Source organism: Rattus norvegicus, chromosome 3 (genome assembly GCF_021556685.1).
Source record: "Rattus norvegicus strain SHRSP/BbbUtx chromosome 3, alternate assembly SHRSP_T2T, whole genome shotgun sequence".
Lineage (NCBI taxonomy): Eukaryota > Metazoa > Chordata > Mammalia > Rodentia > Muridae > Rattus > Rattus norvegicus.
The window spans coordinates 13,646,583-13,662,498 of NC_141536.1; the positions used below are offsets into that span (position 1 = coordinate 13,646,583).

A 15,916-nucleotide genomic window follows, 5' to 3' on the forward strand; every position below is an offset into this window, starting at 1 on the left:
GTGGTCTGAGTAAAACAAGAGGTAGAGCGTGCGGGGGAGGAGGTGAGGATGCTCAGAAGCCAGAAGCTGGCAAACCTCCAAGAGTTCAGGGTCAGCCTGATCTACATAGAGCGTTCTGGGCTAGCCTGGGATATGTAGCAAAGTTGTTTTGTTTTGCTTGTTCAAATCGCTAACCTAAATCCTTAAGGAACCCTGACCTTGTCATGGGAAGGGGGAAAGGTGAAAGTCAAAGGTCATGGCGACTCGTTTCCAGGGGTAAACCCTCTCTGGTCATGTTTCACCCAAATTCCAGAAGTGGTTTGCAGAGTGCAGATGGGCAGGGCTGAGTGTCACCTTGAAGGTGACGAAATGCAGAGAACATGGCTTGTCCTGGAGCCGATGGGCCCTCCACCTCCTTGGGGCTCCTTGTAAGTCAACTGCTGGCAGTATGGACCCCCCATATCCCCCAGGCCTATGTATCAGTCCCCTGGGCTGGCATCATTTCTGTAGTAGGGAGTAAAGGTTCCTGCTGCTTGAGGCCCTGGGATCACAGTTCCTGCCTGTACCAATTCAGCTCAAACCTGAGTTAGAGCAAAGGTTTTGGGGCTTTTGGTCTCTAATTCTGCTGTGCCCTGGGCATGCTGTGTGACCTTGGGAAAGATGCACCCTCTCTGTGCGCTGCAGTTCCCGCCTGTAGAATGTGGATCAAGGCGATATATTTCATAAAGGGTAGCAGGTAAGGCGGAACTGGAGATTAATATAGATATTTGCCCTGCCCTCAGGGTCAGCCCTAAGAAGCTGAGTCAGCAAGCGGGGAGGAATGGCCTCAAAGTGGCCCACAAGCTGCTGCCATCTTCTGTTTGTTGACCCTCACTAGTCTCCTGTCTGTGAGGAAGGCCCAGAGCTGGTCCAGTGACACTCACAGGTCAGCTGTCATAGAGTCACACAGCAGGTAGATGCCTCAGGCTGTCCCTGGACATCCATTCCCACCTGACTCACTGGAGTTTCTAACTGTCATGGGCCACTTTTAACCTGAAGGACATGGCCAGGAGCGCAAAAGAATCCTGCAGCTAGGGTCTGTAAATGTGTCTGGTACCAGAGGGCACCCAGAGTCCGAGGGTAGGCAATGCGGTAAAGCGAGCTGGGGGAGGCATGGGCATGGGACTGGCTGAGGCTTAGAATTTAGGCCTACCTGTGGGGATAGTGACCTTGGCCATGATCCTGGGTGTTGAAGTTCACTGGGGCAGGGGCTGTCCTATGTGCTACAGGGGCCAAGCTGGGAAGCCTCTGACACGGCCTTCTGGCTCATGTGGTTCACAACCCCCGGTTTCATTTTACAAGCCAGCGGCTTCTCTGTGAACCTCAACCTTCCCCATCTTCTGATGGGTCAGCAGACAGCCAGGCTTTGATTCACTATTTACTGGGAGCCCAGGGCTATCTGGATAGATGCCAGTCTGAGGAGAGACAGCCAGGACCTTAAGATGGTATCCCCAGCCTTCCTTGGCTAACTCGTCTGCGTTTTCTCTTGTGAACCCTTGGCTTTGGCTTCTGGGCTAGCATTAGGGGAAGCGAGGGCCTCTGGGGGCAGATGCTTCAGTCTTTAAATGGCTTGGGTACACAGCCTCTGAGCCTGAACAATTTGCATCTTCACTCCCGCCTAGAAGCGCTTTCAAGGGTCCTTGCAAGACGACTGCGATCAGCCTTGCTAGTCACGCGGGTTCCAACCTCTGCTGCCCTCCCAGGCGCCACCAGCGGGCCAGGATCTGGGGACCTAAACTGCAAGCGCCCACGCCCGTGCGCCCCCGGGAGGTTGTGCTGACGCCAAGGGAAGAGGGAAGGGCCAGTAGGAGAGAGCGGCGGGCCACGCCCACCCGCAGGTGGCCTCGAGTTCTGAGAGGCTCGGAGCGGGGGCCGGGCCCGAGGGCGGGGCCTTTCTCCAGCCCGCTCCCACGTGTCCCAGGTTCCTGCCCCCCAGGCCCTGTGCTTATAACCCTGGATGCGCGCCTCTCCCGGTCCTGCTCCGCTGTTCGCCACTGCCGCCTGGGCTCACTGGTAAGAAGTTCCGGGCCCCTCTTGCTCCCCTACTCTCTATCCAGGGTCTCGCTTCCGAGGAATCGCAGAGGGAGCGAGCAGCTGCCGAGGGTGGGCGCGGGGCGGCCCCCGAGTAACCGCGCAGTTGGTGGAAGGAAGGAGGCTGGTGTCCTGGACGCTGTGACGCACACGTTCCTCCTGCCTAAGGAACCCATGGAGGCGCACAGGTCCCAGGGTTTCGGGAGCAGGTGGACTATCGAGGTCCCGTCTAGATTTTCCTTCTTTGATCACGATTCCTGTGTGCTGCGAAGACTCTAAGTAGAGCCCCGGAGAGTCCAGAGGGTTGGGGGCTTCCTTCCCTCTCCCTGGATCAGGCTCACCGATCTACGTACAGGCTTGTTTCTCAAAGTGAGCAAAAGATTCAGTCCCTCTTTGCCCTTGGGGGCTTGGGCGTGTGGCTTTCTCCTGAGTCTAACAGTGCCCTGCTAAGGTGGATATGCGGACCCTGCCTACCGGTCCCAGGCCCTAGGCTGACCAGTTTCCCTTCTCGGTGGGGTGCAGTGCCAGGCTCAGTCTGGGTGGGGCTTCTCCTAGCCAGGTTTCCTGCTGGCTGGCTGGCTTTTTGGGAGGAGCCCCTTCACAGGAAATATCTATTTCTGGGTTGTTAACGGCTTGGGCCCCTCTCCAGGAAGAGAAGTCTTCTCCAGGAGAACCAACCGCACTCTCAGTATTCCCCTCTGTAAAGTGGGTCTGTCAGGCTATTTACAAATGCAATGGCAGGAGCAGACCTGCCCTTTTCCCCCAGGGTTAGGGCAGGAAAACCTTTCCTTTGATTCCTCCCCTTGCATCTCCTCTGCCTGGCCAGTGACCTGGCAGGTGATGCCTGACGTCACCCTCGTCACCCTCAGCTCTGGGGCTGCCAGCCTTGTGCCTGGACTCGCAACACTTGCTGTCCAAGGGTTCAGTACTGTTTTGAGAGCTGTGGCCAAGGGTCTGCTCAAGTGACCTCACTGAGTCTGGGATGCAGACCTGAAAAGACAGGGTCCCTGCTCTCCTGGGACAAGGCCTTCAGAAGGAAGGAGGCAGCGGAGAGAATCAAGAGCTGGGCTGGGTAGAGACTGGAATTGACCCAGTGCCTTTGAACTCCATAAATGAAGGGAGACTAATGTCCACTACCCATCTCCCCCAAGCACGGAGTAGGACAGAACAGGAAGCCTATACTCTCAGTGCCCTTGGTTAAACATGCCCCCCCACCCCAACTGCCTGCCAGCTCTGAGCTTCGGAAGCCAGACACTCCAGGAGCCTTGGGGTGGAGCCAAGCCCCAGCCACCCACCTGCTGCACCAGCATTTTCTCATAGCCCATCTCACATTTACCCCGGATGCCCCTGGGTCAGCGGGATGCCTCCACTGGGCTGTGAACACACAGCTCCTGGAGTGAGTGGCTTCATTGTGGGCAGCCGCCTAGAAAGAGATGTCTTGCCGAACTCGGAGTCTGAGGCATTGGTTTTCACTGAAGGCTTTGGGCAGAGTTCATTCCCCAGGACCTGGCTCCCTGCTTCTTTGAGGCTGGTTCTTCCCTAGACCTGGAAAATGGCCAGGCACCCAAGTCTCAGTTGGTAGCATTGATGAATGGTGTGTTCTTCTAGTGTTACTGGAGCTGTTTGCATCAGAGCACGGGCCCTGCTATCCCTGAAAAGCTGTGCTCTGCCAGCCTTCTCCCATAGCCCAATTAAAGAGACGGTTAATAGTAAAAGGCAGATGAAGGAGATCTAGTCAGTATAGCCACACTGGGAAGAAGAACAAAGAACACGGCCCCAAGCCCACCTCCGGCAGCCTGACCCAAGGGTTAGGTTTTAACAGGTCAAGAGGCATCAGGAATTGCTCAAGAATGCAATCCTGTTCAAGGTGTGGCCCGGCCAGCATTATCTTGGCTAAGTGGTCAGAACTGTGTGACTGTCGGCTCTTGGTTTGTTTGCTTAATTTATTTGAGACAATATCTCACTATGTGACTCTGGCTGATCTGGAACCAGGCTGGCCTCAAACCCACAGAGATTCCCCTGCCTCTGCTGTCCAAGTGCCGAGATGAAAGGTGTGGACCAGCATGCCTGGCCTCTTGGGAGAAAGGTTCCTTCTCTCAATTTCCCCAGCCCTTCAGCACTTCCTTCCCCCAGCTTGAGAAATTCCTGGGGAACTCTAATTCCTTGGGATACATTGTTTCAGTAGTCTGAGAGTCAAAGGGATGGGTTCAAGTGTCTTCACCCCTTCTGGGACCGCTATCCTAGATAAGGGTTTGAGTATCTCACCAGAGATTAGTAAAACCGTGTACGCTCCCCAGCCTGCTTCCTTCTGGCATGAAGGTCAGAAACGCAAGTCTATCAAATATAAACTGGCAGGAGGATGGTGCGCCCCCTGCTGAGCCATATCGGTATCGCAGTCTAGCTTTATCAGACATGAAGCTGCAGAGGGGAACTTAGAGTCATCTCAGGGATCTTCTGGGCTAGGTTCAGTCAGGGTTTTAAAAGAACAGTAATGACAAACCAATTAGAATTGAGTAATGATGGCAGCAGATAGAGCGGGGGTGGCAGAATGGCCCAGGTAGCTGTCTGTAGTCTGGTCATGAAGACAGGAAGAGCCAAAACTAAGAACCAAGGAGTGGAGGGCAGTCTGTATCAGCCTAGGCTCGTGTTAGTGAGCAAGGTAGGTGGCACTCTCTGTGGCATCAGCCAGAGCCAACAGGCCAGTGCCCAGGATATACCTCTCAGTCCAGCCCCACCAAAGCTTGTGTGGCTAACGTGACAAGAGCGGGTGCAAGAGTCACATGCATGTTATCCTCGGGGACAGACTGCTTCTGACACCGATTCAGATTGAGACCCAAGATGATATTTATGTGCCCAGCTCACAGGCTATGGCTTCAAGCCCAGCATCCTTACCAATTTCTAGTCAGGAATGTGTGTATGTGTGTGAGCATTCGCGTATGCACACACTCGGGTGCACGCCACAGGTACACAGAGACACTTACTCAGAGACCCAGACTTAGGGGTACGAAAAAGCACACAAGTGCAGGTACACACATTGCAAGCCTGCATGTGTGCTTCTAGGCACGGGGTCCTTGCTGGACACATCCCTTCACACTACGTGCGCAGCCCCGGCTGAGGCTCCCAGAGCCCAAACCCACACAGCCTGGCAGGTGGAGGTGGCCATAGCAGCCCACACGTCAGGACATGCTAGTCAGGAGCTGACCTCCGAAGAGTAGCACCTTCGTTGGAGTGTAGAGTGCCTACTATGTGCAATGGGAGATGGGCCCTACCCCGTGCTGCTCCTGGGAGCGGGAACAGATTAGAATTCAGTGGATCGTGTGCCTGAAAGGAGGAAAGGCTCCCTGAAACCACTGAGGCCGGGTAGGCCGCACAGGTCATGCAGGTGCTTGACCTGTCTGTGGAGCCCTACCTCCCTCTCACCCTCATGGCTCTGGGTGTCTTTGGAACAGACTGGGAGGAAGAAGTGACCGTTAAGAGCTGGGTGAATCTGCAGGCAGCCTCCATTCCCCGGATGCCCTAAGATGTCTGAGAGCCCCCTTACCACCCTTTGCCTAGCTCGTCCCTCTGGCACCTCTAGAGGGGTGTCCAGTCAGAGATCAATAGGACATGCACAACCCAGTTGATGTGGGTTTGGGGGTCTGGCTACTTCCCAGCCTATTAAGGCCCCAGTAAGTCTCTTAACCTGAGCCTCAATTCTGTCTAAATTGGGGCAAATGCCTAACAAAAGGGTTCGATATACAATGTACAGATTTAATATCTTTTGTTTTATATCTGGTGGTAGGGACAGAGGTCAACACTGGTGTCTTCCTCAATCACTCTAATTTTTTCCCCTCTTCCTCTTTAGTTCTTGCGTTATGGGTGGGGTGTGGCTGAGTGCTGCATGAGTGCAGTACTCACAGAGGCCAGAAGAGGGCGCTAAATCCTCCAGAACTGGAGTTACCGACTTGTGTGCGGCTCCATGTAGGTGCTGAAAAATCAAACCCAGGTCCTCTGCAAGAGCAGCCAGGGCTCTTAACTATGAAGTCATCTCCCCAGCCTTTTCTCAACCTTGCTTTTTGACACATGGTCTTCCACTGAATCCAGAGCTTACAGATTTGGCTAGAATTGCTGGCTAGTGAGTTTCGGGGCTGACTGTCTCTGCCTCTGGGATTACACCAGCACACCCAGCTTTTAAAATGGTTGCCAGGGATCCGAACCCAGGTCTCAGCAGGCACTTTACCTACCGAATTACCTCTTCATCTCGAGTGCTTATTGTCTGGAGTATGAGGATGGCTTCCCCAGTAACGCATACAAAACTTGACAAACAAGATGATTTGCATGCACACAGCTAGGGGCTGGGGTGCAGCCCAGTGGTAGAGTGCGTGCTTAACAGACACAGATTCCATCCTCCACACCACCACAAGGTCTCCATGTCTCTTGACAAGCCTCTCACAGCATCGAGTGGCCACAGGGGTCTCAATATCACATTCACTTTTATAGAGTGGTTCACCCGGCCAGGAAGACAGACTACGGACTCCAGGGACCTGTAGCTACAATCCAAGGTATTTTCCACTTCGGTTCTACCTCCCTTCTCCTTCCCTCCCTCCATTATCCATGGCCAGTTGCCTAGCTGCAGTTGCCATGGGCACCATCATCTGGCTTCAGGGTCAGAGCCTGCTGAGTCACCTGGTAGCCCAGGTCCAGGGCAGCTGGCTGAGGTTGGGCAGGCAGTTGCTGTCTGTTGCAGGAGTATCAACCGGTACACCAATGGTATTGTTCCTGAGGTGTTTGCTCTTTAAGTCCAAAGGGCAGCAAAGCCTGCCAGAGACATCCTGGGGCTGACTAGAGAGTGGGTCTTAGGGAATGTTTGGAGAACTACGCCTCTTTGCTCCAGCTCCCAAGTCTACCTGCAGCTGTGCCTAACTTAACCCTGCAGCTTAGTACTCAGTGGCCTGGGAAAGCCACTGTGGCCCAAGGAACAGTACTCAGCCAGCTTCATGGTAGTGACAGCAACCAGATGAGCCCTGATGCACTCCCTAGGTTTGCAGAGAGCCATTGTCCTTCCCAGTGACTTCTAATAAGGACCCAGTTCCTCCTGGTGTAGTGACCCCCAACCATAAAGTTGTTTTTGTTGATACTTCATAACTGTAATGTTGCTACTGTTATGAATAGTGATATAAATATCTGATATGCAACCCCTGGTTGAGAACTACTGTTCTAGTAGAAACTGAATTACTGAGACCTGGGTCTGTATCTGGCCCTGATGCCTACTGACATTATTTTCTTTTAAAAATTTGTTTATTTTATTTATATGAGTACACTGTCTTCAGACACACCAGAAGAGGGCATCAGATCCCATTACAGATGGTTGTGAGCCACCATGTGGTTGCTGGGATTTGAACTCAGGACCTCTGGAAGAGCAGTCAGTGCTCTTAACCGCTGAGCCATCTCTCCAGCCTGTCTGCATTATAATTACCTGGGTGGTGGCTGAGCTGCTGACCCTGAGCTTCCTCTTTAGGGTCTATAATGGTGGCTGACTCTATAAAGCACCTACTCTCAGGGTCACATGCAGGACATGCTGGAAGGCACCCCCAGGGCTCTCAGGGAGCCTTCTGGGCAGAAGAAATAGCTTCCGTAGCAAAAGAGACAAGACAATCCCAGTACCTTTCTGGAAGGTTCTGTGAGTTGAAAGACGGGTTGCATTGTGGTAGCCTATGGGGGCTGCTGGGAAATACTTCAGGCTACAGAGAGGCATTCTGCCCACCTCCATCCTCTCTCTGGGCCAGTTTCTCCACCTGGACTCGAGCAAATCTGTCTTTAAGCCCTTATAGAGCTGAATTGACAGATACTGGTGGCAGGGGGTGTCTCTCAGACCCCTCAGAGTTACTACCCCTAGAACACAGAGTGTGACAGGGCACCTCAAATTCCAGTGAGTGCAGAAGGGAGAGGAGCCTGGGACCAAGTGTCCTCTCCATGGCTTCCTGTCCACCAGAAGGCCGGAGGTGGTGGCAGCGACACTTGCTGGACAAGGAGCCAAGTAACAAAGCCAGGCCTGGCGCTATGACCTAAGCTGCTTGTTCTGTGACCTTGACCCCCTGACCACCCTGAAGCCTCACTGCCTACTTCCGGGGTCCTTGTGGAGGCTCAGGGTGATAGACAGAAGGCTCTTGTAGCCTTGCCCAGAACATTTTGCTTTGGCAAGGAACAGTTTTCAAGGGGGCTGCCTGTCAGCTGCCTGCTGCTCTAACCCAGGCCCCTTCCCAGCCTCCCACTATACATATCCCTCAGGCACTGCCCAGGTCCGGCCGCCTTGGTCTGGTGCTCAGCCTCAAAGGCTCACTTTAGCTGGTAGGGTCTGGCTCCATGATCTGCCTTCTTATTGCTGGCCCCAACTCCCAACCCAGCATTCTTGGATCCCATGTGGGACACGTGCAGAGCAGTCAGGTCAGGGTTCCCCAGGAGGGGTGCATGTGGGAAGGTGAACGTTCTGTTCCCGGCATCCCAGTTGTTTATTGTTCAAGGGATAAGGCTCTCCAAGGCCTCCTGAGAGGGGCCAGAGCCAGGAGGGACTGAGCAGAGTTGACCTACATTATACATATATCCTTCTTGCTCTCTCCAGACAAGATGTCCAGCAAGGGCTCTGTGGTTCTGGCCTACAGTGGTGGTCTGGACACCTCCTGCATCCTCGTGTGGCTGAAGGAACAAGGCTATGATGTCATCGCCTACCTGGTGAGGAGGTGCCCTCCCTGCCTGTGGGTCCCTCGGCCCTTCCAGCCTCCCCCTCCCCGTTGCTTCCCCCCACTGCCCACACGACATCATCCTCTACCAAGCCATTGCTCTTTGTTTTCTCTACAACCTGCCTGAGCCAGATGGGAAATGGCCTCTCCCTTGCTTGATGAGCTGCCTCCATTTTTTGACCAGAAAGGGCTGGCTGTCAGGAAGGCCATATGGGTGGAGGCTAGCAGACGTGCCTTAGGCTTGCCACTGTTCTGCCTAGAGGAGGTCCCTGGGCTTCGAAGGCACCTAGTCCAAGCCTCTCCACACAGACTCCCTCCAAGCAAGCCTTTAGTTCTAGCATGGCAAATAAGTCATCAGAGAGAGACCGTGCTTGGTGCCACCTCCCCATCCAGCGTCTAGTGCAGACATCCCCAATGTAGTCGGCTGCACGTACTGTCTCGGAATCCATAGTTGTGATGTGGTAGTCAGGCCTGGGATTTAGAAACCCCAACCTAGCATCGCTGAAGGCAACAGAACAAAGCCAAAACCAAAAGTCAGTTCTTGGCTCTCACAGCAAAGGTCCAGGAGCCGGAAGTCTTCAGGGATGGCTGGATCCCGGAACCTGCCTTGCTTGGCCTCCACTTGGCTTCATTCTTGACCTTTTCATACCCAGCAAGATGAAACCCAGCTGTCTCAGGCTCAGTGGCTGGTTGTGGAGCCCAAGGCTCGTCCCATTGGCTGGAGTCAGACCTTCTAGGCATTCCTCTCTGTGGCTGCACCTGGGGTACAGAGGGGGAAGGGAGGGCATAATGAGCTCCCACCATCCCAGGGGAGAATGTCTGAGGAAATGAGTCTGTTGCTTTGGATAGTGATGTTGGCCTTGGGCCAGGAGGGGTCTCTGTGTATGGTCAGCTGACCCTGTTACCTGCTACAAGGGACTGGGAGGGGAAGCGGAAGGGATGGAATTCCCTTTGCTCAAATTCACCTGGTGAGTGTGTGTGTGTGTGTGTGTGTGTGTGTGTGTGTGTGTGTGTCTGTCTGTCTGTCTGTCTGTCTGTTTGTCTGTCTGTCTGTCTTAGCACCATAGTCCCTGGCAGATTGAAAGCTGGGCAATCTCAGACAGGAACTTATAGAGAGCTTTGGGAAGATGCAGGACCAGGAGTGCAGAGCCTGTGCATTGGACCTGGCTAATAAGCCAGAGTCCACAGACAGACTAGGTTTAGCACCTCTGAGCTCATGCCTGCTGCCCACCGGGATGCTTGGATAAGCTGGTCCCTTCCTGTGGCCAGGGCAGATACTGCATGGGCTCAGGGAAAGCCTCAGACCTGTGGTCAATTACAACATGCATCTGTGTCCCAACCACCTGGATGCCAGAAGCAGCTCTGTCAGGGAAACCCATGTCATGCACTCCCAGCCATGCAGTGCCAAGTATGAGAGGCTGCGTGGGCCCAGCGTCTCAAGTTGTCCTGCAGCCCCTTTCCTTCCTTCTGCCATTTCACCAACCTCAGGCACCACTTCTGTGATGACTGAGGGAGGCTGGGTGTGGGTGGTGGCTGGCCCGGTTCACCCAGGCACCTCACTATCTTCCCGCACCCTCTCTGCCCTGGGCTTACTGGCCTCTGTTTCTGCTCCATAGGCCAACATTGGCCAGAAGGAAGACTTTGAGGAAGCCAGGAAGAAGGCACTGAAGCTTGGGGCCAAAAAGGTAAGGTGTGAGAGGTGTAGCTTGGGCTGAAGGTAGGGCTGTGACAGGACGGGCATCAGAGCTCCTGTCCCCTGTGTTCCCCCCAGGAGGGCAGGATCAAATGCGCTGCTTTCAGATAAATGAGTAGCACCCAGCATCTATTCATCTGCCTGTCTACTCGCCCATCCATCCATCCATCTACCTACCTACTAACTACCCACCTACCCATCCATCCATCTACTTACCTACTAACTACCCACCTACCATCCATCCATCTACTTACCTACTACCTACCCATCTGTCTTCAGACACACCAGAAGAGGGTATTAGATCCCATTATGGATGACTGTGAGCCACCATGCGGTTGCTGGATTTGAACTCAGGACCTTTGGAAGAGCAGTCAGTGCTCTTAGTCACTGAACTGTCTCTCCAACCCCCTCACCCCCTCGTAACTTTTGTGTTGCCTGTGAAAGCAGCCTCAGCAAAAACAGCAAATAGCACGGAGGGCATGATGCAGTATTTTATGTAGTTTAAATTGTACTGTTTGTATGGGTGCATGTATGTCTGTATGCTGTTGTGTATCTGGTGCCTGAAGACATCAGAAGAAGGTGTTAGATCCCCTAGAACTGCAGTTACAGATGGTCGTGAGCCACCATGTGGGCACTGGAAATCAAGCTGGAAACAAAGTCCCTGGCTTTATTTAAGTCCCAAGCTCTTTCCCATCACGGAATCTAGCAATGTGACAATGATATCTGTAGTTATTGCCAAATTCCTTCTAGGGAAGCTCACCCCTGGACAATAGCTTCTGTTTGAGATTTTAGGGGACACCAGAGGTTCATCCTGTTGGGAAGGATGCTAAATGGTTTACTGGGATTGATTAGTAATGTCTGCCATGAGTGCAGAAGGAGAGTAACAGTGTAGTTGGCTGGAATTAACGAGTGATGTGTACTACAGGGCAGAAGGAAAGGCAGGTATAGTCTGCTCCGATCTCACATGACTATTGGTATAGCTAAGGGCTCCCTGTGTTCCCTTAGAACCCCAATCCTTGCTAGACTCCCTCTCATAGCTGTTCTCCACTTAGGTGTTCATTGAGGATGTAAGCAAGGAGTTTGTGGAAGAGTTCATCTGGCCTGCTGTCCAGTCCAGTGCACTCTATGAGGACCGCTATCTCCTAGGCACCTCTCTCGCCAGGCCTTGCATAGCTCGCAAACAAGTGGAAATTGCCCAGCGCGAAGGGGCCAAGTATGTGTCTCACGGCGCCACGGGGAAGGTAAGGCTGGGGGTTGGGGGATGTGGTGACTAGAAGGAGGGAAGGGAAAGCAAGCTGCTGAGGATCCCAGAGGATCCCAGGCTGGGCTGCCTGAACAACAATGGTGGTCCCTTCCACCTACCTGCTGAGTTGTCTGTGCTTGGGCTCCCAATGGAAGCCTTGCCACCTGCTTGGTAGACCTATCACAAGGTTAGACACGCATCAGCCCCAGATAAAGTCACAGCATATGTCACCATGGACTACAATAGAAAGCTAAGAAGGGTTGGAGAGCAGGGTGGGTTCTGAAGGCTCTAAGTGTAACCTGCTCCTTCCAAAGGCCCAGAGGACTGTGTTTGAATCTGCCCTCCCAGCAGCCCCAGGGACTCATTCCTTTGCTTGTAGAGGCCTTAGTGGTGCTCCAGTCTCTTCGTGATGTCTGTTCTTATGTTTTCCTTGAAAGTTACCTTTTCAGATACTAGATACCTTAATGGCCTCTCTGAAACCCAGATCCCTCTGTGAAGACCAAACAAAGTCATATTCAGAGATCTGGGGATTAGACTTAGCTTTTTTTTTTTTTTTTTTTTTTAAAGACAGGGTCTCTCTCTCTATGTAGCCATGACTGTCCTGGAATTCTCTACGTAGACCAGACTGGCCTGAAACTCACAGAGATTTCCCTGACTCTGACTCTCCAGTTCTAGGACTAAAGGGATATACCACCACACCTGGCAGGGCGCCTGAGGGTCACCTTTTCCCCTGTGCAGCACAGGCTGAAGAGAACCCCGTGGGGTTGGCAGGGCTCCTAACAGCATTGATGACTCCTAAGAGTGAGCTCTCAAGCTTAGTGGGTGCCGTGACACCTTGCTGACACGGGGCTGGTGATGATGTGGGTACAGGAGACATGCAGCTGAGGCTGACCTAGGAGAGCTCACCTGAGGGCGGCCCCAGAGATAGCCAGCAACCAGGATGGCCCTGGGTGTTTGTGAGAGCTTCAACATGCCTTCATTGTCTTGGATTCAGCTGGCTTGTGGCCACAGACATAGTTGACCTTCAGGTCTGTCGCCTGCTCTTGGGAAGCCCGAGAGACTGCACCTGATAAGGCAGGGCTCATAAGGCTGCTTTAGGCAGGGTTCAGGAGCCTTGGAGCAGGGGACAGGAGGAAGACTGCCCTGTCTTCATGATGTCTGCACTCTGGGGATGAACACAGGTAGACATATTGCAGAATCAGTGGACAGTATGCCCCTCAGGCAAGAGGCCGTGACAACAAATGGCCCATCTGAGGACATGGAGTAGTTATGGGAGACAGCAGGGTCTGGGCCCAGTTTGGGGACACAACTCTCCTGAGTAGTAGCCATGAAATGGAGGAAACTGGTCAGCTATCTTCACACCCCAGAGGCTCCTGGTTTTCACTGGTACCCTGTCTGCTCAGCTGCATGCGAGGGGACCAAATGCAGAAGGGTGGATGTTGCAGGATGTAGGGACAGCATGTACTACCTTCCCTAAGACAGCCATGGCAGCAATGGTGGGAGATCAGACCCAAGGCTCAGGGCTGCATACTCAGCTCAGCTAGCATGCCACAGTGTCCCCAGTGTCCCCACTGTCCACAGCTGTAAGTGAGAGTGAAAATAACACCCAGCTCCTGAACCATTTGGGAGAGATGTTTGAGGACGGGCAAAGGTCGCTGAGAACAAGGGTCAGCAGAATAAAGCCACCGCATCTTCCCAAGTAAACCGAGCTGGCATGCTGGCCAAAGCCAGGGCCAGGACTCTGAAGGTCCATCCCATGGGAATCAACTGAGTAGAACAAAGGGCTATATTTCTTTTTGGTTCTGTCTTGAGTGAGGGCAGAACCCAGCCAGCCACAGACAGGCCAGCGAACTGCGGGAGAGAGGCCACTTGCCGTGCTACATGCATGTGGCCACCAGAGGGCACTAGAGACTTGGGTTTGAGGAAGTGTATGGGCATTGGGACAGCAACCCAGGGCTTGAGCTCCCCATAGCGGGTTTTACAGGGCTCTAGAATTTTCCACATGGGTCTCACAGCTTCTTTGATTGAGCCTGGCAGTATCCCCACTGTTTATAGAGGAGAGGGTGCAACTTGAAACATCTCAGAGCCCTTGAGACCAGCAGCAAGAAGACTAGTGAGACCGCCAGGAGCCAGTGCCGCTTTGGCTCTGCTCTCCCTGGTCTGGGTGTCCACAAGGATACTCCTCTGCCTGTTTCCACATGTACATGGCTCCCAGTGACACACCCACCTCTTTCCCCAGCCCACGGCCTCTGGAGGCAGTGTCTAAATACTGGGGAATGAGAGGAGACCTGGAGAGGCCCTGGGATGCAGTGTTTCTGACTGTCTGGAGCACACACTGGTCACTGTACATGTCAGAATGCAGTTGTCCCAAGAGACAGTGGAGAGGGTGACCGTGTGGCAGAGCCAGGCTGGAGGGGCTGTGGCTTTTGTGGCAGGTTAGTGATATGCCTATAGCTGTCTTGACCTGGATGGCCTGGGAGCCATGACCTGGGGTCGTTGTTGTAGCCCAGAACTTGCTATGTAGACCAGCCTGGCCTTCAGCTCAGATGTTCCTGCCTGTCTCCTGAATTTAAAGGCTTGCCCAGGCCCCTTGTTTGGGTGGTCTCACTGTGTGCCCCAGACTGGTCTTGAACTTGCCACCCAGCCCTCTGCCTTAGCTTTGCCCCACTAGGAGTCTTCACAATATTATCCATCTGTTAATTTATTTATTTACTTGCTTATTTATGTAATGTGTTTGTATGTGTCCCTGGATGATGGGTGCCCTGTGTACTACACGTGTGGATTAGCCCACAGAGGTCAGAAGAAGGCATTGGATCCCTTGAAACTGGGGTTACAGGTAGTTGTGAGCCACCATGTGGGTGCAGAAGAATCCATGTCTTCTGCAAGAGCAGCCAGTGCTCTTAACTGCGGAGCCGTCTCCCAGCCCCAACACAGGTTTTGTGTTCACCCTCTCTCTTGTAGGCCAGGCCATAGGGCAGCCAGATGGAGGCGCTGTGGGACTAGACACTGAGCCAGCAGGGGTGCTGGGAGGTGGTGTCGAACGAACGTCGTGGAGGAAGAGTAAGAGTTAGCCAATGACACCGAAAGGCAGTGTAGCCCAGGCTGAAGGCACAGCCTGTGCAAGGGCCCAGGGCAAGGCAGCTCTCCTTCCAGCAAGCAGTCCAACCCAGGGAGCATCATTTACAAAGGCATCTTTCTTATCCTTGGTTGCTCCACTGTGAGTGGAACCCTAGCCCGCCCAGAGAGATGGGCAGGGCACGCTTCTGCAGCCTCTAGATTTGAAAGAAAGCCTGGAAATGTGAGCCCAAGACTCTGGGGGTGCAGGGGTATTTTCGTAAATGGCACCATCTGCAGGGTTATCCCAGGGCAGATGGGAGGCACCCCCGCTTCCCTACCCTCCCATTCCCATGGGCACTCACCAAGGTACACGCCATGCGCACATGCACCAGTATGCAGACATGCGTGTGACTCGACACTGTCCGTCTCCCCATCCCCCACTCGGGCATGCTACTAGGAGCTGCCCCAGCACTGGGATCCCTCGCAGGGTCGATAAAGGGAACGAAGGGCCCTAGGCTCTTGCATAGGACAGACTTTGAATCAAGAAAGCCTGTCTGTCCAGCTTTTCCAAGCTCTCAGCTTCTGAACAGATGGGTGTCCATCCCCCTGCCGTGTCTGGGTCAGCAGACACCAGCCCAGTTGGGCCTGGCTCAGGAGGCACAGGCTGCCTTTTGTGTTGGCGAAACTTGAAGCCGTGGGGAAAGAGTGGCCAGGCCAGGTAGCACTTGGCCATGCACAGAAAAAAAAAAAATCTAAGGGTCGGCTTTATGCTAGAATGTTCTGGCTTCCCAAGGGGTGTTGCATGTGGATCCTGGAGAAAACGCTGCTCTCTCAGCCTCAGTGTTCCCACCTTGATGGGGATGACCCAGCCCCAGCCCAGGGGGCAGTTTTTATGAAGATAATGGGCTCACGGCACACTCAGGATGGATATGGTGCCTGCGTGACCCTGGTCTACTGGGCCCTGGGATTGCCCTCGTGGTAGGAATAGGAGGTGCCCAGTGTGGGGACTGATAGAGGGGATGACTCTGGGCCCGTGTCCGAGAGGCTTGCTGATAGCGGCTTTCCACAGCTCCAGGCTCTGTGGGGAGGGGCTGGAACCAGGCTTTCCGCACCGCCTGACAAGACTCTGGAAAATAACATGTTATTCCCACTGCTGCC

General features: G+C 53.7%; 1 protein-coding gene across 2 annotated transcripts in view; it reads left to right on the forward strand.

The window, feature by feature from the left end:
* The first annotated feature begins 1,952 nt into the window (after positions 1 to 1,952).
* Ass1 (argininosuccinate synthase 1) overlaps positions 1,953 to 15,916 on the forward strand; it is a 49,655-nt gene continuing 35,691 nt past the window's right edge. The window contains exons 1-5 of one of the 2 annotated variants that reach the window (XM_087649665.1): positions 1,953 to 2,031; positions 6,529 to 6,590; positions 8,648 to 8,757; positions 10,382 to 10,450; positions 11,511 to 11,699. In XM_087649665.1, coding sequence (XP_087505791.1) covers positions 8,653 to 8,757; positions 10,382 to 10,450; positions 11,511 to 11,699 — 363 coding nt within the window. In that variant the 5' untranslated portion in view covers positions 1,953 to 2,031; positions 6,529 to 6,590; positions 8,648 to 8,652. 2 annotated transcript variants of the gene reach the window in all.